A 27,721-nucleotide genomic window follows, 5' to 3' on the forward strand; every position below is an offset into this window, starting at 1 on the left:
AAAATGTTTATGGGTATGCGTGTTCCTGCATCCCCTGCGACCCCCCCTAAAAGCACTGGTCCTACTTGTATTCACCTGGATCAAGTACTGTACACATAAATTCCTCCAGGACAGCGTTTGAAATCACCTGGGTCTTTTGTGTCTTTTCCTGCCACACTACCCACACCAAACATCTGATTAGCCCAACAGCACAGCGGCAAAAGATGCACTTGGCCTGGTAGGCAGCATTCTTGCCCCCCTGCAGGGCTGCCTGGTCTGGTAGTAGGGCAGAACCCCCCCCCAAAAAAACCCGCTAACACTGCTAATGAGTGGTGTTTTATTGTTTAATGTTTATGTTTACTTCTGTAGTACACCGTTTGCTTAATTGTTCCATATAATTTTTATCAAAACCATTGGTTTTCCATGTAAACTATCAACATGTTTTATCTTAAATAAATAAATATTGCAGAAAATAATAGCATGCAACTATTATTGCTCTACATAAAACCTAAAATTTATGTTTATTAGTTCACAATTTAACATACTGAGAATTAATGAGTCAAATTCCTATGTTTTTATCACTCGTAGTGAGGCAAAATTTCAATCTGTAGGAGCAGGGTCCAAATATTAACCGATTTGTCCCAAATTTGAAATTTGACTATATTTATACCATATGCCCGAGATAAGATCAAGGGAGGAAACAAAAAAATTTTTTTTTATGGCCCACCCTACTAGGGATAACTTCCACCTCTACTATTCTATGAATTAAATAGGCTGGCTCAAATTATATAGCCATGCATACCTGTAGGTCCCATTATTTATTTGTTTGTAAAAGTAGTTATATACTACCCTCTCATAAAACAATGTGGGAGCAATATGAAAATAAATAAATGAAGCACTATTAAAAGCAGGACAGATAAATTATAAAAATGACTGGCTATTAAATAAATAAATAAAAATCACATTAGAGAGTGCAGGCAGCTGAGGAAGATGCATGATCTTGAAGAAGAATCCCAAATCTGCAACCTGCAATGTGAACAGAACAGTGCAAACAGCTTAATATTACTTGACTTGAATACGCAAGCTAAACGACAGCCTCCAGGGGTATTGAGGCCAAGCCGGTTATGCGCACATGCACACACCAAGACCGCACATCAAGAGACAGTGGTGAAAATTATGTGTCTCTTCTCCTTGAAGCCATTTCCCCTCTCCTTTCCCATCCAGGCATCAATGATGGTTTTCATATTGCCTATGCACAGATGCAAAGCACGGCCGAGCGCTTGTCCACACTTCCGCTTGGGCTGTGTCTAAAAAGCACAGGTCTGAGCTCTTTAATGCTTGCCCCACGCTTTCTAGGCAGGGCTCCAAGAGGTTTTCCCCTTTCCAAACCGGCTCTTTAGCAGTCGATTGGAACAAATGGTATTCTCTGAATTGCTGTTTGCTCCAACTGAGTGCTCAAGAGCGGTTTCCCCCCTGGGGATGGGGGAAGCAACAGAACAAGAGGAAAGGTGGATAAGCCCTGAGCTGAGGGAGGAAGACAAAAGCACATCTGAAAAGTCTCTGCATGCAGAGCAAGAGAGGTCCACACTAGGGCTGGGCGATATATATCATCCAAAACTGGATTGGAGTCCATATCGCAATATCGGTTTCATAATTTTTGACCTGGCAATATATCGTAAATCAATGATGTATATACAGTGGCACCTCGCAAGACGAATGCCCTGCAAGACGAATTGGTGACTCGCAAGACAAATTCGTCTTGCGAAAAATTCGTCTTACGAATCGCGGTTTCCCATAGGAATGCATTGAAATTTAATTAATGTGTTCCTATGGGCAAAAAAAGAAATTTCAATGCATTCCTATGGGAAACCGCGATTCACATGATGAATTTTTCGCAAAACAAATTGACTCGCGGAATGAATTAAATTCATCTTGCAAGGCACCACTGTATGTGTATGCTATGCAAAAATCACAATGAGGGAAAAACTGTGAAGCCAGCCAGTGCCTCTACATAGTGCCATCCTTGTTTCAGACATTGTGATATATTGGTATATCACAATCTTTAGCTGGTGATATATTGCGATGCAGAAAACCAGATATTGCCTGGTCCTAGTTCACGCATGCCTTCCCAAAGGAGGCACATGCCATAGAAGGCTTTTGACACACCAGTCAGGAAACCAAATAAAAACTTTGTTTATCTTTCTCAAGTGAGAACGGAACAGAGACAGGAAACCGATACAACAACTAAGTCCAGTAACATAATGATACACAATGCGCACATGGGCAGAAGTGAGATAATGGAAGGGGTTCATGGGAGGTGAGCAGAATTTCTGGAATTACCCATAAGATGGCTCAAGAGCCATGGGGCAGCTAAGTGGTGTTGCTGCAGTGAAGATTCCACATGGCTGCTGTCCATTAAGCAAACGGCATGAAAATAAAAGCCATGCACATGCTCATTGCTTGGTGATATTTGAAGATTGCAGTCTTAAAAATAACAGGAGTATCCGTGCTGTGTCTGGGAACATTCCAGATAAATATGCAACAGCAAAACATATTCTGGGAACTGAGCAAACAAACACCCCAAAGCTATATTGGTTGTTAAGACACTCCTATGAGGGAGTTTCATATTACTTCTTGTGATTTCTCTGTAATATCAACTCTTCTCTTTTCTTTTTAGCCAAAGAAAACGGCCTTCCACAATCCTTCCTCCTAAAGGAGCGCTAATGAACCCAGATGTTGCTCAATTATTCAACGACTGCTGTCAAATTGGCGGAAACAGAATTAAATAATTCTGCATGTTGCCAATTAGAAGCAATGGCTCAGATCCTGGGCAGGGGTGCTCTTCTTTAGAAAGGGACAGGAAGCCATTTCATCTTAAGGATGAGATTACTTGGGAAGAAAGCTCATGGGGTCACACTCCAGTAGCGGCTGCGCCAGATCCGTAGGGGATGGGGCCAAGTTGGTGCCCCTCCCCAACCTGTTCAGGGGGATATTTTCATCCCTACTGTGGTGGGCAGGGCAGCGAGATTTAAAGCAGGATGAAAGCCTATCTCTCACTCAGATGATCCATACCAATATGGTGAGGAGTGGTGAAGGCCTGACTGTCCTCCCCTTTGTTTCTCGCTGGGTTTAAATCTCCCTGCCCCACACAGCATGAATCATAGAGTTGGAAGAGACCACAAGGGCCATCCAGTCCAACCCCCTGCCAAGCAGGAAACACCATCAAAGCATTCCTGACATATGCAAGCCTCCACTTAAAGACCTCCAAAGAAGGAGACTCCACCACACTCCTTGGCAGCAAATTCCACTGCCGAACAGCTCTTACTGTCAGGAAGTTCTTCCTAATGTTTAGGTGGAATCTTCTTTCTTGTAGTTTGAATCCATTGCTCCGTGTCCGCTTCTCTGGAGCAGCAGAAAACAACCTTTCTCCCTTCTCTATATGACATCCTTTTATATATTTGAACATGGCATCACCCCTTAACCTTCTCTTCTCCAGGTTAAACATACTCAGCTCCCTAAGCCATTCCTCATAAGGCATCATTTCCAGGCCTTTGACCATTTTGGTTGCCCTCCTCTGGACACGTTCCAGCTTGTCAGTATCCTTCTTGAACTGTGGTGCCCAGAACTGGACACAGTACTCCAGGTGAGGTCTGACCAGAGCGGAATACAGTGGTACTATTACTTCCCTCGATTTAGATGTTATACTCCTATTGATGCAGCCCAGAATTGCATTGGCTTTTTTAGCTGATGCATCACACTGTTGACTCATGTCAAGTTTGTGGTCTACCAAGACTCCTAGATCCTTTTCACATGTGCTGCTCTCAAGCCAGGTGTCACCCATCCTGTATTTGTGCCTTTCATTTTTTTTTGCCCAAGTGTAGTACTTTACATTTCTCCCTGTTCAAATTCATATTGTTTGCTTTGGCCCAGTTGTCTAATCTGTTAAGGTCATTTTGAAGTGTGATCCTGTCCTCTGGGGTATTAGCCACCCCTCCCAATTTGGTGTCATCTGCAAACTTGCTCAGGATGCCCTCAAGCCCATCATCCAAGTCATTGATAAAGATGTTGAATAAGACTGGGCCCAAGACAGAACCCTGTGGCACCCCACTAGTCACTTCTCTCCAGGATGAAGAGGAGCCATTGATGAGCACCCTTTGGGTTCGGTCAGCCAGCCAGTTACAAATCCACTGAATGGTAGCATTGTCTAGCCAGCATTTTACCAGCTTCTTTACTAGAATATCATGGAGAAAGCCACACCACCATCAGATCAGCAATCAGCTGTTTCCTTCCAGTTCATGCTTACTGGGTTGGGAAGGGGGCTGTGCTGGCGATGACATTGGGCCCTCCCTGCCCCTCAGTTAATCCAACCTGCCTTTCATTGCACACTTCCTGTAGTTTCTGCACTAGCAGCACAGTGATGGGAAATGGCTGTACCAGTCTAATTTCCCATACTCATTATTATTATTTATTCTGTAAAAAGAAAAAAAAGAGAGGCAGAAATGATACCATCTATTCCTTGAAGGTGAGGAATGAGCCCCCTGAGCTGGGGTTCATGAGTTCATTTTTAACATTAAAAATGACTAGGAGAAACGGAGCCTGCTTTTACTGTATCTTGTTCTCTCGCTGCTGTCTCAATTCTGGTTTTTTCCTGTGTTGTAAAATGTGTCCTTCATTGGTTTGTCATCTTTTGTCTGTTTGGATCTATTTTAGAAGCCTCTCTGCTCAGGCAGACAAGTAGGGATCTGTTGGTTTAAAGAATTACCTCCAGGATGACACCAAGGCAGGTCCACAAGCCCACTCAGTTGAATGCAACTCATAATTCATATACATACTAGGTCGTGGTGTGAGAACTTTACTGCTTTCCTAGTCCTAGGCATCAACAATACATGACTGCTGAGCTGTGTTTAGCTCGCTAGTCCTCAAGATGTGTTGGCCTGGATTGAGGGTGAGGCAGGATGAACATTCTGGATGCACTCATCCTGCTTGTTTGTTCCCCCATACTGTCTCATCCACCCATCCCCCTTATTTCAGAATGTACAAACCACTTGCCAACGAGTGTTTCCACAGCAGTATTCGATAAAGATACCAAAAAACCCAAAATGCATATCAGAAATAAATATATACGCAGCCAATATAAAAACAAATCTTTAAAACACCGCATTATACAAACACGGTGGTGTTATAGATTTAAGGGGGGGACCCCCCTAAAGCCTAGAAATTAATAAATGCTAGGATTTGGGGGTATGGATTTAAGTACAAGCCAGTGGCGGAGCGTATGTTTCCAGTGTCTGCAGGGCACATCCCCAAGGGGGAAGGCACAGAGGGAAGCCCGTTGCCCCTCACAGCAGCCCAGCCAAGGTGAGGGGCAGCGACTCTCTGCTGCCAACTCTTCTCCACTGCGCTCCAGGATCAGAGTTGTAGCAGGGCACAAGGAAGATGCCTTGGCAGCTCTTCCACAGCTGGAGCCTGCCTGATGGGAGCCTATTGTGGGGGCACCCGGTCGCACCCCCTCCCCAAAATGCGCTCGGGGTGACAGCCCCCACCCCACCCACCCCGCTACGCCACTGGTACAAGCTGCAGAGCTCTGTCAGACAGAGAATTCCTGGGCTGGCTTAGCGAAGAGAAAACCTGTTAACATGACAAAAGGTGTTGATAGAAGCAGGAGGAAGAGCTGAGATCCATTTTGGGGGGGAGGTGGCGACAACATAGCTGCCACGTACCCCGTTTTCCCCGGGAAACCCCCGTTTTTACTTACCTTTTCCCGGGGGTCCCCCGTATCACTTCGTCTCCTGTTTTTCTCTGTTATTTTCTCCTGCCGTCGGCCATTTTTTTCTGATTTGCCCTTCTATGGGCACCAAAAATGGCCGCCACCGGCTTCAAAAGTCGCATCCAAGCATGACCGGAAGTGCGTAGACGCGACTTCCGGTGTTGGCGGCGGCCATTTTTGGTGCCCATAGATGGGCAGCCCGACACCGGAAGTTGTGTCGACGCACTTCCGGTCATGCGTAGAAGCTACTTTTGAAGCTGACGGCGGCCATTTTGTGCCCATAGAAGGGCAAAGCGACAGCAGAAGTTATGTCAACGCAGCTTCCGGTGTCACATGGCTGCCGGTCCCAGATTCTGCAGTCCGAGACTTGGAAGGTAAGGGCGGCAAGTCCCTCTTGAAACGACCATACTGTTAAGATCTTCAGTCTGCATGGAGGAAGTACAGATCTTACAGTATGGTGAATAAACCATATTTCTGACAGTCTCCGCCGTGTCTTCCATTCTCCAAAGGGGCACAGATCCTATGTGGGTGCCTGGGACCCCATGGCTCTTGCTACCGCTCGACATGACGCAGGTGGCGCTGTGGGTTAAATCACAGAGCCTAGGGCTTGCTGATCAGAAGATCGGCGGTTCGAATCCCTGCGACGGGGTGAGCTCCCGTTGCTCGGTCCCAGCTCCTGCCAACCTAGCAGTTCGAAAGCACGTCAAAGGGCAAGTAGATAAATAGGAACCGCTCCAAGTGGGAAGGTAAACGGCGTTTCCGTGTGCTGCTCTGGTTCGCCAGAAGCGGCTTTGTCATGCTGGCCACATGACCTGGAAGTTGTACGCCGGCTCCCTTGGCCAATAACGTGAGATGAGCGCCGCAACCCCAGAGTTGGTCATGACTGGACCTAATGGTCAGGGGTCCCTTTACCTTTACTTTCTCAAATGGCTAAGTCAGACTTCAGGGAAGGCTGTGAAGCTATGGCTGGCTCTTTTGAGCATCACCATATATCTGGAAATATAACGAAGATGAGGATAATAATATGAGGAAAGGGCTGGTTAGATCCTGGACCTTATCTAGGGAAAATCCAGCAAGTAAAAAACAACAACCAACCCCCAAAACTAATGGCCCGTGTGCAGATTAAAACCTTGCCTAGAAGCACCCAGCACTGATAGATCTGAATCTTCCTGAACCCTCACATGCAAAAGTCTTTGGTGAGGCTGTTCATTCCCTGCTGTGAAATCTTGTACTAAAAGTTACAATATGTGTTTGCCTTGGCAGCATAAAACATGGAGTGGATGGGGCTGGGTAGAGAGATGTTAAGTGATTCTTGGGGAAATGTCCTGATTTATGTTTTTGTTCCTGTCCCATTAGTCTTGCAGGAATCTGCTGTCAGCGCACTAAAAGAGCTGTTCCAGCAGCCAGACTCATTAACTCTGTAAAAGGTGTCATGAGAAGGTGTGAGGAAGGATAGGAAATAGAGGAGAAGAAAACCCAAAGAACGAGAAAGCTTTCTGAAAGGCAGCAGGCAGAAGGCACAGATTTATCTTATTCATACCCTACCTTTCTATCTAGATACGTATATGGAAAGTAGCTAACAGGAACTAACAGCAAGACAAACATGCATGAATAGCAATCAACATATGAGGAAGAGATTAATAGCAATTCAAGGGAAACATCTAGATTACAGATGTCATTTTTGTCTGTGTTGCAATTTTTGCATATGTATGTGTGTTTGTGTGTGTAAACATGTATACTATCCTTTTCTGACTTTTTAAAAACAGAAACAACATTTGTTTGCTTGGAAATAATCCCCACTGAGTAACTGGATTGCAGTCATTTATATACCATTTACCCAGAAGTCATATTGAACTTAATGGGGCTTACCTCTGAGTATACAGTGGTACCTCCGGTTGTGGACGGGATCTGTTCCGGAGCTCCGGTCGGATCCCAAGGTTTCCGCAAGCAGAGGGACTGCTTCTGCGCATGCGTGCGTGGCGGTAGAGCGCTTCTGCGCATGCGCGCGGGGCGAAACCTGGAAGAATACTTCCGGGTTTGCTGCGTACATATCCTGGAGGTGAAGGTTAGTAGAGGTACCACTGTATATTTCATGGAATCATAGAATTGTAGAGTTGGAAGGCACCACGAATATAACCTAATCCAACCTCCTGCAATGCAGGAATCTTTTGCTCAACATGGGGATGTGCTGCTAGGTTTTTTTGTATTTTATTGTTTTAAAATCCATCTTCAAAGGTGATTGTAGAAAGGTAGGATGGAAATACTCATATTTGTAATACATAAATACCTGGTGGGAAATGGGATTGGTTTCGATCTGACCTGAACAACTTCTGATTATGCAGCCCACTGGCCATGTCAAGTAAGTAACTCACCTCCTGGAAGTCACAAACCTCCAGGTCTTGCTACCTGCAACCACATGGATTTTCTTGACCTCGAGATGAATCAATGGGGAAAGCTTCATCTACTGAATATCTGCCTACATGTTCAGACTGCTCTTAAAGGCGCAGCCCATATAACCATAGTCCACAGTGGTTGATATTTATTTACTAGCTTGGCAGCAATTACACAAATTCACATTAAAGCTTTATAAGTAACCTTTTAACTTCTGCACATTCCATACATTTGCCTGCCTGTTCTGGATCTATATACATAGCAGGAAGAGATGCGGCAAAACATTTTCAGCCTTCCGAAATGTTACCGTTGTCTTGAGTTTTCTGTTGCCCAGTGCCTGGGTTGTTCTTTAAATATAGTTGGAGAGACTGGAGCTCAGATGCCAGCTTTGTGGTTTTTTTTGGGGTGGCCTTTTATAAAAATGACATCCTCTAGTTAAAAGCAACAACCTAATTTCACTTTTTCTCTTCCTTTAGCCATTACTGGATCTTTCTTTCTTTCTTTCTTTCTTTCTTTCTTTCTTTCTTTCTTTCTTTCTTTCTTTCTTTCTTTCTTTTCACCCCACTTATCTAAGATCACATGGCCTGGCATTCCTGAGATGCACAAAGCTCAGGTTTGCTTCCTACATTGTTCTATGTTCACACAAGAGGCTAATCACAAAAGGAATAAAAAGTAGGGCAACAGAATGTCTGTCCTGTGAAATATATAGATGCACTAAACCTCAGTGGACTGCCCATTTAAGGGATAGTGAAGTCAATATGGCTGGAAGTGGAAGCAAATTTTACTGGTGATATCAGGAAGGTTTGCTTAGCTAGTCCAGAGATGGAAAAAAGGAAGAGTCCCTATCAGAGAGGAATGGCAAGCTAAACTGATGGGACTATGCCAAAATGGCAAAGCTGATTGGAAAGCTCAGGAACCAAGAGGACAAAAAGCAAGCAGATGGAAACATCAGCAAGATTTTAATCTCACCTGTAATGTATCAAATATTACAGATAATATAGATGGATGCAAAATATAGATTATGGAACAATATGCAGTTGTACCGTAAATGATGACAATACGGTAGGACCCATGGAAGGGTTGGGGGAAAGTCCTGAGATTCAGAGCAGTAATCTCTATATATGGATATGCATTTGGATTGTTAGAAACTTACCGTATATCTGTAAAATCAAATAAAAATGTTCTTGTTCTTGAATGAAACCAACCACCTGTCTCCTTGATCCTTGCCCATCCTGGCTTATAAAAGCTAGCCAGGAAGGGCTGGGCGATGGGCTTCGCGGGTTGGTAAATGCTTCTCTCCATGAAGGAGCCTTCCCAGACCCGCTGAAAGAGGCGGTTATTAAACCGCTTCTCAAAAAACCATCTTTAGATCCGGCCAATATGGCCAACTATCGCCCAGTCTCAAATCTTCCATTCTTGGGCAAGGTGATTGAGCGAGTGGTTGCGGAACAACTCCAGGCACGCCTGGAAGAAGCGGACCATTTGGATCCCTTCCAGTCAGGATTCAGGCCTCATCATGGGACTGAAACTGCCTTGGTCGCACTGGTCGATGATCTCCGGCGGGCTAGGGACAAAGGTAAGAGCTGTTTCCTTGTTCTGCTGGATCTCTCAGCGGCTTTTGACACCATCGACCATAACATCCTTCTGGACCGTCTAGAGGGCTTGGGAGCTGGGGGCACTGTCATGCAGTGGTTCCGCTCCTTCCTCCTGGGCCGTGTTCAGAAAGTGGTGGTGGGGGATGAGTGTTCAGACCCCTGGGCTCTCACTTGTGGGGTGCCTCAGGGTTCTGTCCTCTCCCCCATGCTTTTTAACATCTATATGCAGCCGCTGGGAGAGATCATCAGGGGGTTTGGGCTGGGTGTCCATCAGTATGCTGATGATACCCAGCTCTACCTCTCTTTTAAATCAGAACCAGTGAAGGCGGTGAAGGTCCTGTGTGAGTGCTTGGAGGCGGTTGGAGGATGGATGGCGGCTAACAGATTGAGATTGAATCCTGACAAGACAGAAGTACTGTTTGTGGGGGACAGGAGGCGGGCGGGTGTGGAGGACTCCCTGGTCCTGAATGGGGTAACTGTGCCCCTGAAAGACCAGGTGCGCAGCCTGGGAGTCATTTTAGACTCACAGCTGTCCATGGAGGCACAGGTCAACTCCGTGTCCAGGGCAGCTGTTTATCAGCTCCATCTGGTACGCAGGCTGAGTCCCTACCTGCTCACTGACTGTCTCTCCAGAGTGGTGCATGCTCTAGTTATCTCTCGCTTGGACTACTGCAATGCGCTCTACGTGGGGCTACCTTTGAAGGTGACCCGGAAACTACAACTAATCCAGAATGCGGCAGCTAGACTGGTGACTGGGAGCGGCCGCCGAGATCACATAACACCGGTCCTAAAAGACCTACATTGGCTCCCAGTACGTTTCCGAGCACAATTCAAAGTGTTGGTGTTGACCTTTAAAGCCCTAAACGGCCTCGGTCCGGTATACCTGAAGGAGCGTCTCCACCCCCATCGTTCTGCCCGGACACTGAGGTCCAGCTCCGAGGGCCTTCTGGCGGTTCCCTCATTACGAGAAGCCAAGTTACAGGGAACCAGGCAGAGGGCCTTCTCGGTAGTGGCACCCACCCTGTGGAATGCCCTCCCACTAGAGGTCAAAGAGAACAATTACCAGACCTTTAGAAGGCATCTCAAGGCAGCCCTGTTTAGGGAAGCTTTTAATGTTTGATGGATTTCTGTATTTTAGAATTTCTGTTTTTTTGGAAGCCGCCCAGAGTGGCTGGGGGAACCCGGCCAGATGGGCGGGGTATAAATAATAAATTATTATTATTATTATTATTATTATTACTTGTTCTTGTTCTTGTTGTTGTTTTAAAAAAGGAAGGTTTTGCTTAGATTAATTTATGAATTGTACTTACCCATCTTTCTTCCAAGGGGCCCATGGTGGCATACTGTACAGTGGTACCTTGGTTTATAAACACAATTGGTTCCGCAAGTCTGTTCATAAACTGAAGCGAACTTTCCCATTGAAAGTAATGGAAAGTGGATTAATCCGTTCCAGACGGGTCCACGGAGTACTCAACCTGAAGCGTACTTAACCCGAAGCATGGGTGTAATTGGTTCCCGAAGTCTGTTCATAAACTGAAGCGTTCATAAACTGAAGCGAACTTTCCCATCGAAAGTAATGGAAAGTGAATTAATCCGTTCCAGATGGGTCCGCGGTGTTCGTAAACCGAAAATTCGTAAACCGAGGTGTTCATAAACTGAGGTTCCACTGTACATCAGAGCTTTCCAAACTTTTCATTCTTGGCAACACTCTTTAATGACGTGCATCATTTCGCAACACAGTAATTTAGTTTTACTACCAAACCGGAGGTTAAACTAACCCCTTTCCAGCCCCGGAAGGAGCGCAGGCAGCATTCACACAACCCACCATACAACACACTGCTGCCAACACACCAATATGTCACTACACAGAGTTTGGAAAGCTGTGCTGTCCCTCACCTATCCTTTTCGCTGAGCCTCTCATCCACCTTTGTGACATACCATAGGTATGCCATAGACACCCATGGGGAGGTCAGATGAAAAAAGAGGATGGTGTTCTACACCTTAAATAGGTTGCGTAGAAGCAGGAATTCTATGCATCTTTTCTACACAAGTAAAGGTCTGGCGCTCTCGTCATCCTGTCATTCAGAGAGCGTCATAGTTGAGTGGGGATTTGACCATGAGCCAATCTAGTCCAACACTCCCTTTCCTTTCTGCCTCTTGTTGTATGAAGAAACCATTAATGAGAAGCTGATGGGGACTCATGGGAAGCTGATGAATGGCTGATGAAGGATCCTGAGTTAGGGGTAGGGTTAGGGAAAGGAAGATCCCCCAGTTAGAGACAGCAGAATTCCAGATATGTCCGAGAAATTGCGGGCATATGGCAACCCTAGTCTTAGAGTACAGAAACGGAAGTCTCTTTGCTGACCTTTCTAAAAGAAGATTCTATCTGGCATATCTTGGTGACACTTCAGCTTTTAGAGTTCTTGTGCTCAAAACAAACTGAAATGACAAAATACCTGCAGAAAGGATCACAAACTTTACTACAGTAATTTAATTCTATTTCCTGTATAATTAACTGAATAAAAGTGGTCCATGCAGTAAAGCAGAAATGTCTCGGATACCATAAACCTGATTTATAAGGGTAACCGAAGGCTCTAAGTGTAATCACAGGAGCCTTTCGAAAGATCAATATACTACAATATAGTAACTGATGTGAAAGCACTTTTGGAGGATCCTAGAAGAGAACAAATACCAGATGATTTCCTATTTATTTTTACTTGTCCCTTTAGTCAGAACAGAAGAATTCTTAGGGAAGCTCTCAAGCCTTTTTGTATGAGGAACTAAACATGTATTGATAATCATTTGTTGTCCTACGCACCAGAAAAATAAATATGTGGAAATTTAAGGTTTGGGAGATGGACATGTTAACTTCACTGAAAGTTTAGTTTGAAGAGGAAATGGCTGATTAGAATTACCTCCATAAAAGAGGTAACTGAAATATTTTGCATTATTTTTTGTTCTAAAGAATAAGTAATCCCATTCCTAGGAATCAGGACAGTTAACAGTACTGTATAGGTAGAGGTAAAGGTACCCCTGACCTTTAGGTCCAGTCGTGGATGACTCTGGGGTTGCATGCTCATCTCACTCTATAGGCCGAGGGAGCCAGCATTTGTCCGCAGACAGCTTCCGGGTCATGTGGCCAGCATGACTAAGCCGCTTCTGGCAAACCACGGAAACGCTGTTTACCTTCCCGCCTATTTATCTACTTGCACTACATGCTTTCGAACTGCTAGGTGAGCAGGGGCAGGGACTGAGCAACGGGAGGTCACCCCGTCACAGGGATTCGAACTGCCAACCTTCCGATCGGTAAGCCCTAGGCTCTGGTTTAGACCACAGCACCATTAGAGAAATTGTAACTAATTTCAAGCACTGGAAATGAAGTTTGTACAGTGCTCTTTCAATAGTGTTGATTATTGTTTTTATTGTTCTGTTGTATATCTTACTGTTTTAATCTACACTGTAAACTGCTCTCAGCTAGACATTATGAAGTGGCATTTGAATTTCTTAAGTAAATTTTTTTTTGCGTACTTCTGGACTGTTTTTTAGGTGAGATTCAATCACATATTGGCAAATTTAGATTGCTGCTCTCAGGCACACATTATTACCGTGTTCTTCGCTCCATAACATGCACTTTTTTCCTCCTAAAAAGTAAGGGGGAATTCTGTGCGTCTTATGGAGCGAATGCGTGGTCCCTGGAGCTGAATTGCCCAGGGGCGGAAAGCAGATCATGCTTTTTTTTAGAAAGAGCTAAAGGCTAAAAAGAGGGAAATAGGGGTGTTGAAAAGAAGCTGCTCAGCAGCTGATTGCAAGAGACCGGGGAGGGAGAGAAGGGAAGCTAGCTCCCTTCCTGGCCACACCCCCTTGCCCAGGCCTCCATTGTTGAATGTTCTGCAGAGGGAGGCTGCAGCATGTGACTGGCTGATTGGATTATCTGTCTGATTAGATTATCAGAAGCTGCAGAACTGTGAGTTGAACAGGATTTTTTCCCTTTGCAAAGTAAACTCAACAACTTTAAGCTGATCCTTTAAAAATGGGGCTTTTCCCCTTTGCAAAAGAAGCTGCACAACTCTGAGCTGATCCCCCCAAAAACGAGGCTTTTCCTCTTTGCAATAGAAGCTACACAACTCTGAGCTGATCCCCCAAAAAACGGGGCTTTCCCCCTTTCCTCCTCTGAAAGCTAAGTGCGTCTTATGGTCAGGTGTGTCTTATGGGGCGAAAAATACGGTGGGTACTGCCTCTTGATTAGTTTTTTCCCTAACAAGCTGTGATCTGAATTGGGGGGAAAATGACCTAGTTGCATTTTAAGCCAGCATTGCGTACACAGCCTTTGTGTGGAAAGAATTGTGGCCTTGGAAGGCAATCCTACATATACTGACAGACCTAGAAATAACATTCAGTGAGCTATACAAATTGTGTTTTCAAATAAATGGGCATGGATACTTAAAGATGGATTTGCACAACAAATGGAAGAACTTGACATTTTCACAATTATTCTAGACCAAAGGGAAATCAAAAATGTAAATCATGCGCAGCTTGGTATTCTATGTTTATGACCCAAACTCACCAAGCAAAAGAGGTTATGCAAAAGAGGTTAGTCGTGATCTGTGGACCTTGCCGAATTGGGATGCCAAGCTTTCGGTTAGCTTTTCAAGCGCAGCATGCGAAGTTTGACACACAACTTCCTCTAACAACAATAAAACCCGATAATCTCATTATTCATGTACTGGTTTCTCTAATGGGTCCATAAATTATGTATTCCAAAGAATCAAGGAAATTCAGAGCTCAGGAGAAAGGCAAAGATAACTTGCTTTTGAGATTCGTATCATCTAGGAAACGCACAGCCTGTTGGTTCATGCTTCATTAGCTCCCTTATTTGTCTGCTCCTCCTTCCAAACAGCTGCATGTGCAGAGACTTCTGCTCCTAGGCCCTGTCCGTGCATGGATATTGCCAGCACACTTGTCTTCTCTCTAATCTCTGCCGGCTCTGTGTCTTTTTCTCCGCTTCCCGCCTCTTTCCTCTGCTATTTCCTCAGGGTCATAACAGATGTGGCATGAAAAATCTGAATGCATGGAAGGTGTCTTGTCTTGTGCACTTGTAGTGTCGGGTTTAACCCTCTGCGCCACCCACCATGTTCTGCATTCGGTCAACCTCCCGTCCTTTCTCCCTCTCCGGAAGCACCCAGTGACCTGTTGTGCTTGGGAAGCTAGGAGAGCGATGGCTGTGCTTCCTCACGGCCACTACTGTGATGACTAAAGGGTTATCGGACTGGGATTGTGTGGGACGTATCATCGCTGAAGCAGTCAAATACAACATTTCCTGGGCAACACAGGGAAATGTTGCCCAATCGCCTTCTAAATCCGGCCCGCAGACGGTCTGGGAATCAGCATGTTTTTCTTTCTGACTAATGTATGGGAAAGCACATGAACCTGACCTTTGGAGAGTTTGTACGTAAACCATCTTTTAAAGTGTGTGGTCCAAGATCTGAGAAGCACTGAAGAAGCCCCGACACTATTGTGGGAGTGTGCTATCTGCTAACCCCAACCAAAGGGCCACATTGGGGGCGAATAGCAGCCTCCTAGGTAACAGGACTGCCAGGGCGAAACAGGTTGAAAACGCCGGCACCCTAGTCTGCCTACAGCTTGCCTACATCTTCATCCATATCTTCAACAACATCTGTTTACAATTCTACCAGCATCTCTTGGAATTGTGAACAACATCTCATGAACTGATCCAAAGGAAATTAAAGGACTGAGTTAAATACTATAACACAGTAGAAGTGGACATTTGGACTGAGTCACATATGTGAAAAATTTATTGGAATCAGATACAGTGGTACCTCGACTTACGAAGACGATCCGTTCCACGGCCGTCTTCGTAAGTCGAGGTTTTCGGTTGTCGAAGCGCACTGTCGGCGCATGCGCGAAGCGCGATTCTGTGCTTCTGCGCATGCGCAGAATGCACACGCCGAAAAGACTTGGGGTTGTCGACTTCGGAAGCTGAAACCTTCGGAAGTCGAAGCGTTCGGTTGTCGAGGTATGACTGTACTAACAATTCCTGTCAGATTTGGTAGTTTGTAAATCCTTGTGGCTTTTGCATAAAGTTTTGCATTTTAATGTATAATTAATTTGGATTATTGTGTGTTGCATGTTATATATATATATACAAAACCTGGGTCTTGGCATCCAGGAAAAATGCTTTCTATACTTTGTTCTGCACCAACACTATGTTGACAAAAAATTTTTATCACATGCTAAATCTCAGAAAGGTGAAAGCTAAAAAAATGCTGCAATGAAGAGTTTTGATTACTCTGGAATAATCTGTGGTGGGTGTGGCATTGCTGTTTCAGATGTGACTGTCTTTCTATGTGTGATTGCTGCTGCTGTTCCCCTTAAGGCAACTGTGGTCATGAAAAGGGCTCTAATTTGGATCAGGGCAAGCCTTGGCAGCCTTCAGTGCCAAGATTTTGTCCCTCCATAACAAAAAATGTGCCTTTAACTAAATTTATGCACACACTCATCCTGATGGAAACACAGTTAGGTTATTTGCTTTCAAACTCGCCTTGTAGTCTGGTGAACGGGGCACCAGGATGCAGGTTTATAATGAAATTAATACTTCACCCAGCCAATCTGACATCCTTTAAAATATCCCATCGGTAGTTATTAATAGCTGTCACTGATCCTGTGTGACATTTTTGATTACAGCCTTCCTCCCATGGAATCGCAAAGGGCTTTACAGATATCCTAGCAAAATGCCTAGCAGGTGGGGTTTTTTACAGAGGGAAGGCTTGCATATTGGCAGGATCCTACGAAGTACATCCCAGTTCTGCGCAACCTACATAGAGGGACACATTGCCTTCCTTTGTGGGATCTCTCTCAGCAGGTATCCAGGACATCGAGTATCAGGGAAGGAGAAAGCTTTCCTCCCAAATGCATTGCTTAAGGTTTCATTGAGAGCTTCTGCTTGGGCGGAATGTGTCTTTGAAATTTGATGGTTCCTCTTGTTCCATGTTCCTCCTGTCAGGTAGCTACTAGGGAAATGGACTTTTCAGTGATGGCACCCTGGCTACCTAATGCCTTCCCAGGATAGGCTTTGCAGGTGCCTAGCCAGATGCCATTTTGGCACCAGGTGAAAAGCTCCTTTAAAAAAACCGAACCAGGCATTTTAATCTCTCTCTCTCTCTCTCTCTCTCTCTCTGCCATATATATTTTATTGATTTTTTAAACAATACATTAGTCATATTCAACTCATTATTTTTCACATTTTATCAGGCATTTTAATCTCTGGTACCTTTAATCTATTTTTTGCCAAATGTTATTCAAATTGCATTTATGATCTATTGCATTTTTTTTAATTGTATGGTTTACTTCTTTTTAACATTAAGAAGACAAGAAGAATCCTTCTGGATCAGACCAAGGCCTACTAGGCCACCATTTTATTTCCTACAGTGGCCAACCAGATGCCTCTCCCACAACACAACTGGCCTGTCCCACCAGTGCTATTTTTCTAGAAAGCCATGTTCTCTTAGAATGGCGTTGGCGCCCACCTGAGAGGTGCCAGAACTGAGTCCTGGTGAGTTCCGGCTGAAAAAAAGCCCTGATTTTAACCTGTTTTAGTAATTTAACTTCTGTACGGCTGTGAATTTTCCTTCAGTTTGTCTTGTTTTATATTCTTGAAAACAGTTGGAAGCTTGTGTATGTGTGTAATCAAGCAGTGTATAAATTTTATGCAATAAAAATATGAATTACTGCACTTACTCAATGGTGCTGGCAACAAAAAGAACCCAGTAGTTATCACTCACACTCTTTCTGACCTGGGTTGTTCCATGAGTGAGCAGAGTGGATCTAAGTACATGGCATGAGTGTCACTTGCGGGTTTGAATGACCTGTTTGCTTCAATCTTGCCAACCATGTCTGCTTACATCTTGCTGCCTCTGATCATCCAAACCAGGGAACTATGGTTCCCAGTTTTAAACCCAAATAGGGTCTGAAGTTGTTTTCATAGTGTGCCTTGGTACCCTGGCTTGTTCTGAAGCTGATAGCCATACATTCCCAGTTCAGATGAAACATGAAACTGGATAATTAGTTTAACCAGGGACACGGGTGGCGCTGTGGTCTAAACTAAAGGTAAAAGGTAAAGGGGCCCCTGACCATCAGGTCCAGTCGTGTCCGACTCTGGGGTTGCGGTGCTCATCTCGCTCTATAGGCCGAGGGAGCCAGCGTTTGTCTGCAGACAGCTTCCGGGTCATGTGGCCAGCATGACAAAGCTGCTTCTGGCGAACCAGAGCAGCGCACGGAAACACTGTTTACTTTCCCGCCGGAGTAGTCCCTATTTATCTACTTGCACTTTGATGTGCTTTCGAACTGTTAGGTGGGCAGGAGCTGGGACCAAGCAACAGGAGCTCACCCCATTGCAGCTATTCGAACCGCCGACCTTCTGATCAGCAAGCCCTAGACTCTGTGGTTTAACCCACAGCGCCACCTAGGTCCCTGTGGTCTAAACCACTGTTTCCCAACCAGTGTGCCTCCAGATCTTTTGGGACTACAACTCCCATCATTCCTGACCACTGGTCTTGCTAGCTAGGGATGATGGGAGTTGTAGTCCCAAAACATCTGGAGGCACACTGGTTGGGAAACACTGGTCTAAACTACTGAGCCTCTTAGGCTTGCTAGTCAGAAGGTCGGCGGTTCAAATCCTTGTGACGGGGTGAGCCCCCGTTGTTTGGTCCCTGCTCCTGCCAACCTAGCAGTTCGAAAGCATGCCAGTAGATAAATAGGTACCGCTACAGTGGGAAGGTAAACGGCATTTCCGTGTGCTGCTCTGGTTCGTCAGAAGCGGCTTAGTCATGACCCGGAAGCTGTACGCCGGCTCCCTTGAAAAGTAAAGCGAGATGAGCACCGCAACCCCAGAGTCGTCTGCGACTGGACTTAGCGGTCAGGGGTATCTTTGTTTAACAACAGCTTGTGGTGAAAGGGTGGGCAAAAGGCTTGTGGCTTAGGTGAGTAAACTAAGGACTTGGCCACACTTTCTAGGTCTGTGTTTTAAAGCGCCATGTCCATGAAATTTACCGCGTGTACAGTGCTAAAAGAAAAATTGATGAAAATGATGTATAGATGGTATCTGACTCCGGTAAAGTTAGCTAAGATTGATCATAAACTAGATAATAAATGTTGGAAATGTAAAAATCAAGAAGGAACTTTCTTCCACATGTGGTAGACGTGCCCCCAAGTGAGAGACTTCTGGGAAAAGATTTATAATGAACTGAAAAAAGTGTTGAAAAACACCTTTGCCAAGAAACCAGAAGCCTTCTTACTTGGGATAACGGGAGATGAAATACCTAGGAAGGATGTTACTTTTTTTTTGTATGCCACAACAGCTGCAAGAATTCTACTTGCAAAGAATTGGAAGAATGAAGAATTACCAACAGTGGATGAATGGCAGAAGAAGCTGATAGAATTTATGGAACTGTCTGAGTTGACCGGGAGACTCCGGGATCAGAGTGAAGCAGCAGTGGAAGAAGATTGGAAGAAATTTAAAATTTATTTAAAGAATAAGTGTATAATAGATTAGAATCAGTGGAAGTGAGGGAGATAAAAAGAGGTTGTAGATAATATAATGGTGTGAAATAAGTATTGTTAGAAGACAATGATAATTTAATTAAGAAGTAAGATACGGTAGATTGTAAAAGGATAAGATGTAAAAGATAGAGAAATAAGGTAATATTAAAGTAATAATTAGAGTTTATATAAGATTTAGAGTTTACTAAGGATTATATATAAAGAATCGCAGAAGGAGGTGGAATGAGGAAGTCAATAGATTAGAAATAAGGGTTATAAGTTAGAACTTTTGTTTTTGTATTTTTGGTGTTTTGTATTTTCTTTTTGTGTTTTGTATTTTTTTATGTTTTTGTTATTTGAAAAAATATTTAATAAATACATTTTTTAAAAAAAATTAAAGCACCATGTCCAGCTGCTTCCCTTAGAACAGTGATGTGTTCTTTACAGACCTATAAAGTTTAACTAACTGTGTATTTGGCCATTTAGCTCATGTTTCCTGTAGAATCAAGGTTTATTCATGTGTGAAGTTTGTGCATCCATGCATATGGATGGAACTATTACAAAACACATACTTGGTCTTCTGAAAACGTATAAAAACTCACTTGTGTATACATTTTTATGTACTGTGTATTATCCATGCACAAAACACATGGTTTGTCATTATTAGGGCATGAGTGGAAATCACAAGCAGATGATAGCAGAAGTATGCAATGTTCACACCCCTGAGCCGTAAACATCTAAATAGGGTTGTTGTTTTTGCTTTTGCATATTCTTGACAAAATCTAAACTTAAGAATAGAGTTGCTTGTGTGGAAAACTGGAACCTCTGTTTCTGAGTGCGTACACATAAAAGCCTCCTGGAAATTACAGGTCACATACTACCTACAGACCATCAACAGGAAAAAGCTCCTTTTAAAACTGATCACAAGCAGCTAAATTATATGTTGTGTGTAATTAAATGTTGTGTAACATAATAGAAAACCTTCCTATGTCCCATCAGTTGCAGAGTATGGTATATGGCTCTTAGGGTGTGGGGGAAAGTAACTAAGCAGGTATGAATATCAAAATGCCTACAAAAGTGTAACAATTTTTTTAGTCCCATTTCTATCACACCCAGACCAAAATGAATACAGCCATACCTTGGTTTTCAAACAGCTTAGTTCTCAAACGTTTTGGCTCCTGAATGCCACAAACCCGGAAGTGACTGTTCCAGTTTGCGAACTATTTTTTGGTAGCCGAACGTCCGACGGGGCTTCCGTGGCTTCTGATTGGCTGCAGAAGCTTCTTGCAGCCAATCAGAAGCCGCGCTTTGGTTTCCAAACATTTTGGAAGTTGAACAGACTTCCGGAACGACTTCCAAGGTACACCTGTATTCAGTAGGGAAGTCGGAGCTATGTGGTATATAAAAAACACTTGCATGCCACAAGGTTGCTGCTGTTTTTCTTTCTTTAAAAAAAGAGCAAGCAAGATTGGGTATCCATGGCTGAATTAATTGACAGGTATGTTTTCTTTTCTACTGAGATGAAGGGACAAGGTTTCAATGGCACCCATGTGGGATTTTTGGAGAGGAGAAGGTATGGGATGAAAAGGTCAAACCACTCCTCATTCATGCTGAAATCCTGATATTCATCCTCACAAACACTATTTCTATTAAAAAGCAAGAGGCCCAAGGGAATCTCAAATGGTAAATGTATCCTTTAGTCTGGTTCACTGAGCAGTTGAATTTCACCTACGGGAGTAAGAACCCACAAGTAAGCGTAGAACTAAAGGATAGGCTCAAAAAAAATATTTGAAATGTGCTGATCTCGTTCAGTTCCATATTCAGGCAGAAACTACCACCCACAAACCAGATCTATTAAATTAATTAGCATGGACTATAATCAAGCAATATTATCCTAAGCAGAAACAGCAAGGCTAAGCAATTTTTTAAAATGGAAAATAGATAAATTTGAGGGGCAGTGCCAAAAAAGATAGAAAACAAAACTCCCCCCCCCAACTGATATATTAATTATACTTTGCATTCAGCTAGGAGACAAATAAAATGATGGGAGAGAGGAAGGTTATCAACTATGTACTATTATATACTATATTAACTAAATGTCCAGTAAAAAACTGAATGACTATTTTCAGTTCACAAATGCCTTGCAAGTTCTTCAAGAAGTGTAACATATTAAAATGGTAGCATCTCCTTCAGGTCACTCCAAAAACCCTGTGTTAAAATAGCATATTTCATTCACATAAGGCGAGGTGATTTATGTACTTAGTGGTGTCTATGCCCAGGACCAAATCTTCTCCACCAAGAACCAGAACTGTTGCTGCGGAGATGAAAGATCTCACCGCTATGATATACTGCAGATCTCCTGCCCAGAATCTATTGTACAAAATCAAAATGAAACCAAAACAACAGAACAAAACCCTGTAATTTTCCATTCTCAAGTTTTCTTCACCACCAGCAGCCAAGATTCACTTCTTGATGTGCTTTACCGTGTTAGGCTGCAAGCACCGGGCCAATAAGAAGATACAGCTTCATCACTCTGCCTGTCCTGCTGCCCTCACCAAGCCTCTGAGAAAGCTCGCTGCTATCATCTGCCCCACCAGGGCCGGTCCAAGACATTTCGGCACCTGAGGCAACAACCCCCAAAATGGTGCCACCTCCCTGGCAGGGAGAAAGAGATGAGTAAATCTCTACATTAGGAACAAGTGGGCAAGAAAGATTGATGTTGGGATCTGTTGCCCCTAGGGGTCCTGCCGCCTGAAGCCATCACCTCACCGGGACCCTCGAAAACCTACGCTGAAAACCAGCATCCCAGTATTTCTATTAAACATTCCATTTCCTCATTTGTGCCCTTATCCCGACTGAGAGGACAAGTTCTCCGTTCTCTCCACCACAGCTACAGGTTTGCAGGCAACATCCAATATTAGCACTGCAAAAAAAAGGCGAGGAGGCGAGGAGGGCTCGGCGGTCAGGCTTCAAAACGGCCGATCTTTTCGATCCCAAGGGGAAAATCACAGACTCTTGGAGAGAGTCGGAAAGTACCCCCTAGGGTCATCTAGTCCAACCCGCTGCCATGCAGGAATCTCTCTCTCGAACCAACGACCCTGCGATTAAGAGTCTCGTGCTCTACCGACGGAAACGAAAGTTTCTAGGCGTTTCCCTTCGTTGGGAGATGAGAAGCACGCGCAAACTTCTCCTTCCCTACAGCAGCAGCTGTTTTCAAGCAGCTGCCAGCGAGCGACCCTGAACACTCCCCGCCCCCGGTATTTTATTTAATTTATTTATTTTACCTTCGTGAGCTGCGCGATCTTCTTGCACATTTTCACCTGCAGGTCCGGGTCGCTTTCTTCCGACGAGCTGCGCGCCGGACGCGCTCCCGAAGCCCCGTTGCAAGTCCGGGGCTGGGGGATCTGGCTGGCGCCGGAAGCCATCGGGGAGGCTTGCAAGAAACGCTATTTTAAAAAATCTCTCCGCGTGCTGCGATCGCCTTGTCGTGCCACACACACACACACACACACACAGAGCCTTCCCTCGCTAGCTAGGAAATAAAAGAACACGGGGAGCCCTCAGTTTCCAATTGCGCCTCGCATGCCGGCTAAGCTTCCTTGCTGCGCCCGATCCACAACACCAGGAAGCCGCGCGCATGGAGAAGGCGAGCACCCCACGCACGCGCGCCCACTCCTCCGCCCATTGATCATGGCCCTCCCCTCCCGGCGAAGGGATCGGCCTCCGCCCCCGAGAGATGAGACCACGCGGGCGGGATGCTGCGCATTCCCTGGCGGAGACGCCGAGCCGCTTGCCCGCCCCGGGAGAAGAAGGAGCGAAAAAAAGGATGCAGCCGCGCCGGGAAGAGTGAGTTTGTCTGGCGCAGCGTCCCGCTTCTACAGTGACCGGGCGGAGACTTCCAGGGTGAGCCAGGATCCTGCCCACCCCCCTTGGGTTTCCAGCAGCACTCCTCCTTCAACGCCTCCGCGCGCCGAGATTGCCTACGGCTTGGTGATGCGCTTCCTGGATCTCGGCTTTTCTGCCTCCTCGAAAGCTCCTGCGCAACTTCTGACAGCAAATGATCCCATCACTTAATAGCGCTGGGGAGAGGCGCTTTCAGCAGCAGGCAAGCCAAAATGCAGCCAAATGAGACTTTGGGTTTGGGGCTTGGCTACCAGTTGGTGGTATTCAGCACAATATAAGGAAGCGGGTGGTGATCTAAACCACTGAGCCTCTTGGGCTTGCTGATCGGAAGGCAGGCGGTTCGAATCCCCTCGAGGGAGTGAGCTCCCGTTGCTTGGTCCCTGCTCCTGCCCACCTAGCAGTTTGAAAGCACATCAAAGTGCAAGTAGATAAATAGGTACCGCTCCGGCGGGAAGGTAAACGGCATTTCTGTGTGCTCTGGCTTCCGTCATGGTGTTCCGTTGTGCCAGAACCGGTCTATTCATGCTGGCCACATGACCTGGAAAGCTTTCTGTGTGCACATGCCGGCTCCCTCAGTCAGCCTGAAGCAAGATGGAACACCACATCCCATAGTCGCCTTTGACTGGACCCAGGGGTCCTTTACCACCGCTACCACCACACCTTGCAGGGTGCCGTTACACCCTCGCAGGCTGCCACCACTACTGCTGCCCCAGCGTTCGTAACCTGCAGCGCTGCGTCTGCGCACACGCGTGACGTGATTTGCCACTCTTGCACATGCGCAAGCGGCGGAACCCGGAAGTAACCCTTTCCGGTACTTCCGGGTTTCCCGCGGTCCGTAACCTGAAAACGCGTAACCCAAAGCATTTGTAACCCGAGGTACCACTGTACTGCGGTTATGGCAAGCTGTTTCAGCGACTACTGCTTCTGCGTCCTAGCAGGCTTCTGCCTGGCTGTCCCAGATTATTTGTATTCACTATGACTTACCACCGAACTTTGGATTGTCCTGAATACCACCATTTGGTAGCCAAGCCCAAAACCAAAGTCCTGTTTAGATGCGTTTTGGCTTGCCTGCTGATGAAACCGAGTGTGTGATGATTGATATTGTCATTTATCCGTTTTAGACCCCTAAATAGTACCGGTAGCAGTTGCCAGGACATTGTCCTGTTCGCCTCTGTTTAGTTCCATCCTTATTTCAGACATTGTGGTAGATTGCAATATTTAGCTGGTGATAACATTGCAGTGTTTAGCTGGTGAGTTACCGCGATGTTGCAAACCAGATATCGCCTAGCCCTTACACACATTGTGATGCGCGATATATTGCCATCTCAATTATTATGAATCAATTATCACAATATGAACTTCAAACCGGTGTTGGATGATATATTGCCCAGCCCTATTTAGAAGCATAGAATTGTGGCGTTGGAAGGGATCCTGAGGGCCATCTAGTCCAGCCCCCTGCAATGCAGGAGTCTTTTGCTCCAATCCACAACCCTGAGATGAAGTCTTATGCTCTACCAACTGAACTACCCTGTAATGTAATCTATATATAAATGTAAAAAGTGTGAAAGTGTGAGATCCACTTTTCTCTGTAACCGCTTGACCGATCGTCCTGAAATTTTGACACAATGATCCAGGCCACTCCCCGAGCGTTGTTAGAAAAAAAATCCCTCAAATCTCACACCTCCGCAGGTACAAACCTCTTTTTCAACAAAGTAAAACAGCGCCCTCAAGTGGATTTCCTCCCACAGTACACCCCCTCCCTTCCTGTGAAATCTACACCACACCCACAAACCCCGCCTCCACCACGAGATCCACCACTCACACCCATCCATCCGGCAGAGGTGTTGAAGACCAAACCAACTAAAAACAGGCCTTTTCCAGCAACAAGGCCCAACATTGCCAAGTGGAGGTAGGGGCCTGCCTGGGGGGGGATGGGGGGCGAATAGGGGGCAGGGATATGTAATGGGTCAGAACAGGGTGGGGGGAGACACAGGGATGAAACCTGCCCTCTCCGCAGTATCTCGCATCGACTCAGGGGGACTCTGAGGCTCAGGAGGATCTGAAGGGGGGCTATTACCCTCCATTTCACAGACTAATGCACAGCAACGCGTGCAGGGCCAGCTAGTGTAATATAATATAATAGTCACTTGTGCCATACTCTATGAATTTCCCCCATCCTGTTCCCTGCTGGTGACTAAATGAATGCCAGTTTCTAAGTCCGAAAAAATATTTCAATATTTTATGTAGTTATACCATAATAACCATTTATATTATTTTCTAAAACAAGAAATCCAAAACTATTGTTAGAAGTTTTGAGGGGATCAGTCTGGATGATGTCCTGAGTCCCTTCCAATCAAAAGAAACTGAATAAAATAAGGAACCACCTTTTCAAACAGAATTACAGTAACTTTTAGCCAGTGAGCAGTGTGCGTGGCATCTTGGTCTCTAATGTCTGGTGCCCTTGTTGCTTTCACACTGAGTTGTAGTCTTAATTTACTGTTATTTGATGCCCCTGACTGAGAATGACTTTTTGGTGAAATATGATGGGCAGTGCATTTGAATCCATAAACTATCCCTCTGCCAGTTGGGGGCTTCCTTGCTTTTTTGAATCTCTGGCCAAATTAGTTTCTCCCTCCCCGCTTTATTCCTGTTTGCTTCGGTTTACAGCTTCACACCTCAGCTCTTTTAACCATTACCATGTACTTTTCTCCAAATATTTACCAATCTCCAAATATTTACACCTGTGCTGACTGAGTAACTGCACCTCTGCATACAGTACTTTGAATGACCAGGCAGGGTTTCATTTCAGAGCACATAGCCCCATACAGTTCTGCTTTTCGGTTTTGCCTGTATTTGACAGTGTTCTGCGAATGCAATCCAAAATATTATTTAAAACTTGTAAGGTTGTAGCTTGTAGTGATACTCCCACACCACTCTGTACAGGACTTGGCTAGATTTACATACTCACTGTGGGCTGTAAAATGCATTAATTCTTGCAAAACTACGTGAAATCCAAACTGGATCCTAATTGGCTTCAATGGGAAGCCAGGTGACGACCAGATCCAGAGTTTATTTTGAATACCAAGGCGATTTCTTTTGCTGCTGCTGCTTAGTGCATCTGCAGCAGTGGAAAGAATAAATATAGCAGATACCCGGAGTCAAGGGAATTGTTGGCAGCAGTTTGCCATATCTTAGTATCAGAGGCACATACATTCCTGAGAATTATGGCTCAATAATGGTAATGGAAACCCAGTTTGATTAAAGAGTAGAAAATCGCATTTCATAAAGCTTCCCATTAGCTGATTAACATTAGGACAGGCATAAAGCTACCACTGTTCCATAAGTAATTTAAATAAGATGGGAAGGATGGAGAAATAATGAAAGGGAGACTGGCAAAGGAGACATAAGAAAGAGGGAGGAAGTAAGAAAATTCAGGGCGTTTTTGACAGAGGGGTCACTCCTAAGAGATTAACAGAGCGCATGGGGAGTGTTTGCATCTCAGCCCCTCAATGAGAGGGAGAGTGGAGGGGGAAATAGTTTACTGTGGTGACAGTTTGGTTCAGCTGTTCCTGAGATTACATATTCTGATAACTGGACATTTGTGGTGTAAGTGTAGGATGACCGTGGTGTGGGGGTATTGGTATCACATTGCAAGTTATTTCTGGGAGGGGAAGTTGCAGCATGGTGAATGGCAGGGATCAGAAAGGGGGGATGGTAGCTGCAGGCCATTCTCTCTACTGATCCACATTTGCAAGTGACTGGTGGCTATGGAGGCTGCAAGCCTGGTAGTGCTGGTGCTCAGCGCCAGGTCAGTATATAATACAGTCATACCTCGGGTTAAGTACGCTTCAGGTTGAGTACTTTCAGGTTAAGTACTCCCAGGGCCGGTGCGTCCATTTAGGCGAACTAGGCCGCTGCCTAGGGCGCCAAAATCGGCACTGCTGCGGTTTAGTCACGCTGGCCACATGACCCGGAAAGCTGTCTGCAGACAAACGCCGGCTCCCTTGGCCTGAAAGCAATATGAGCGCCGTAACCCCACAGTCACCTTTGACTGGACTTAACTGTCCAGGGGTCCTTTACCTAAATATGAACGCATTCCTGTGCCACACAAATAACCCAGAGATGCACTTTAAATAAAAGGACACACTCTACTCATGTAAAAACACACCGATTCCCGGACCGTCCACGGGCCGGATTTAGAAGGCAATTGGGCCGGATCTGGCCCCTGGGCCTTAGTTTGCCTACCCATGATCCCACAGCTATTTCATCTACCTGACTGATTAAGAGGTCAGCAAACACTACTTTCTACCGTGTTTCTCATATTATAAGACATGTCTTATATTTATTTTTTCCTCAAAAAAACACACTATGGCTTATTTTCAAGGGATGTCTTATTTTTTTCCTCCTCCTCCTGCCGCGGCCGGCATTGCTGCTGCGCCTATCACTATGTCTTATTTTCGGGGTATGGCTTATATTCCTTGAATGCTTAAAAATCCTGCTATGGCTTATTTTATGGGTATGTCTTAAAATA

The 27,721-nt window shown here is 45.1% G+C and overlaps 1 protein-coding gene and 1 long non-coding RNA gene across 18 annotated transcripts in view; one reads left to right on the plus strand and one right to left on the minus strand.

The window, feature by feature from the left end:
* Positions 1-23,336, minus strand: part of FAM184B (family with sequence similarity 184 member B) — a 64,172-nt gene extending 40,836 nt beyond the window's left edge. For 7 of the 17 annotated variants that reach the window (XM_088658250.1, XM_088658220.1, XM_060278973.2 and 4 more), the window contains exons 1-2: positions 22,572-22,852; positions 943-1,005 (exon numbers count right to left, since the gene is read on the minus strand). In XM_088658250.1, the coding sequence (XP_088514376.1) occupies positions 943-1,005; positions 22,572-22,712 (204 nt within the window). In that variant the 5' untranslated portion in view covers positions 22,713-22,852. Of the gene's footprint in view, positions 1-942; positions 1,006-22,571 lie in introns of all 17 variants that reach the window. The other 10 variants (XM_088658252.1, XM_088658225.1, XM_088658224.1 and 7 more) reach the window with 8 other exon arrangements.
* The window catches only part of LOC148687275 (uncharacterized), a 337,005-nt gene that overhangs the window by 260,086 nt on the left and 49,198 nt on the right, over positions 1-27,721 (plus strand). The gene's annotated exons all lie outside the window — the stretch shown is intronic.

This window comes from Zootoca vivipara, chromosome Z1 (assembly GCF_965207765.1).
Source record: "Zootoca vivipara chromosome Z1, rZooViv2.hap1.1, whole genome shotgun sequence".
NCBI lineage: Eukaryota > Metazoa > Chordata > Lepidosauria > Squamata > Lacertidae > Zootoca > Zootoca vivipara.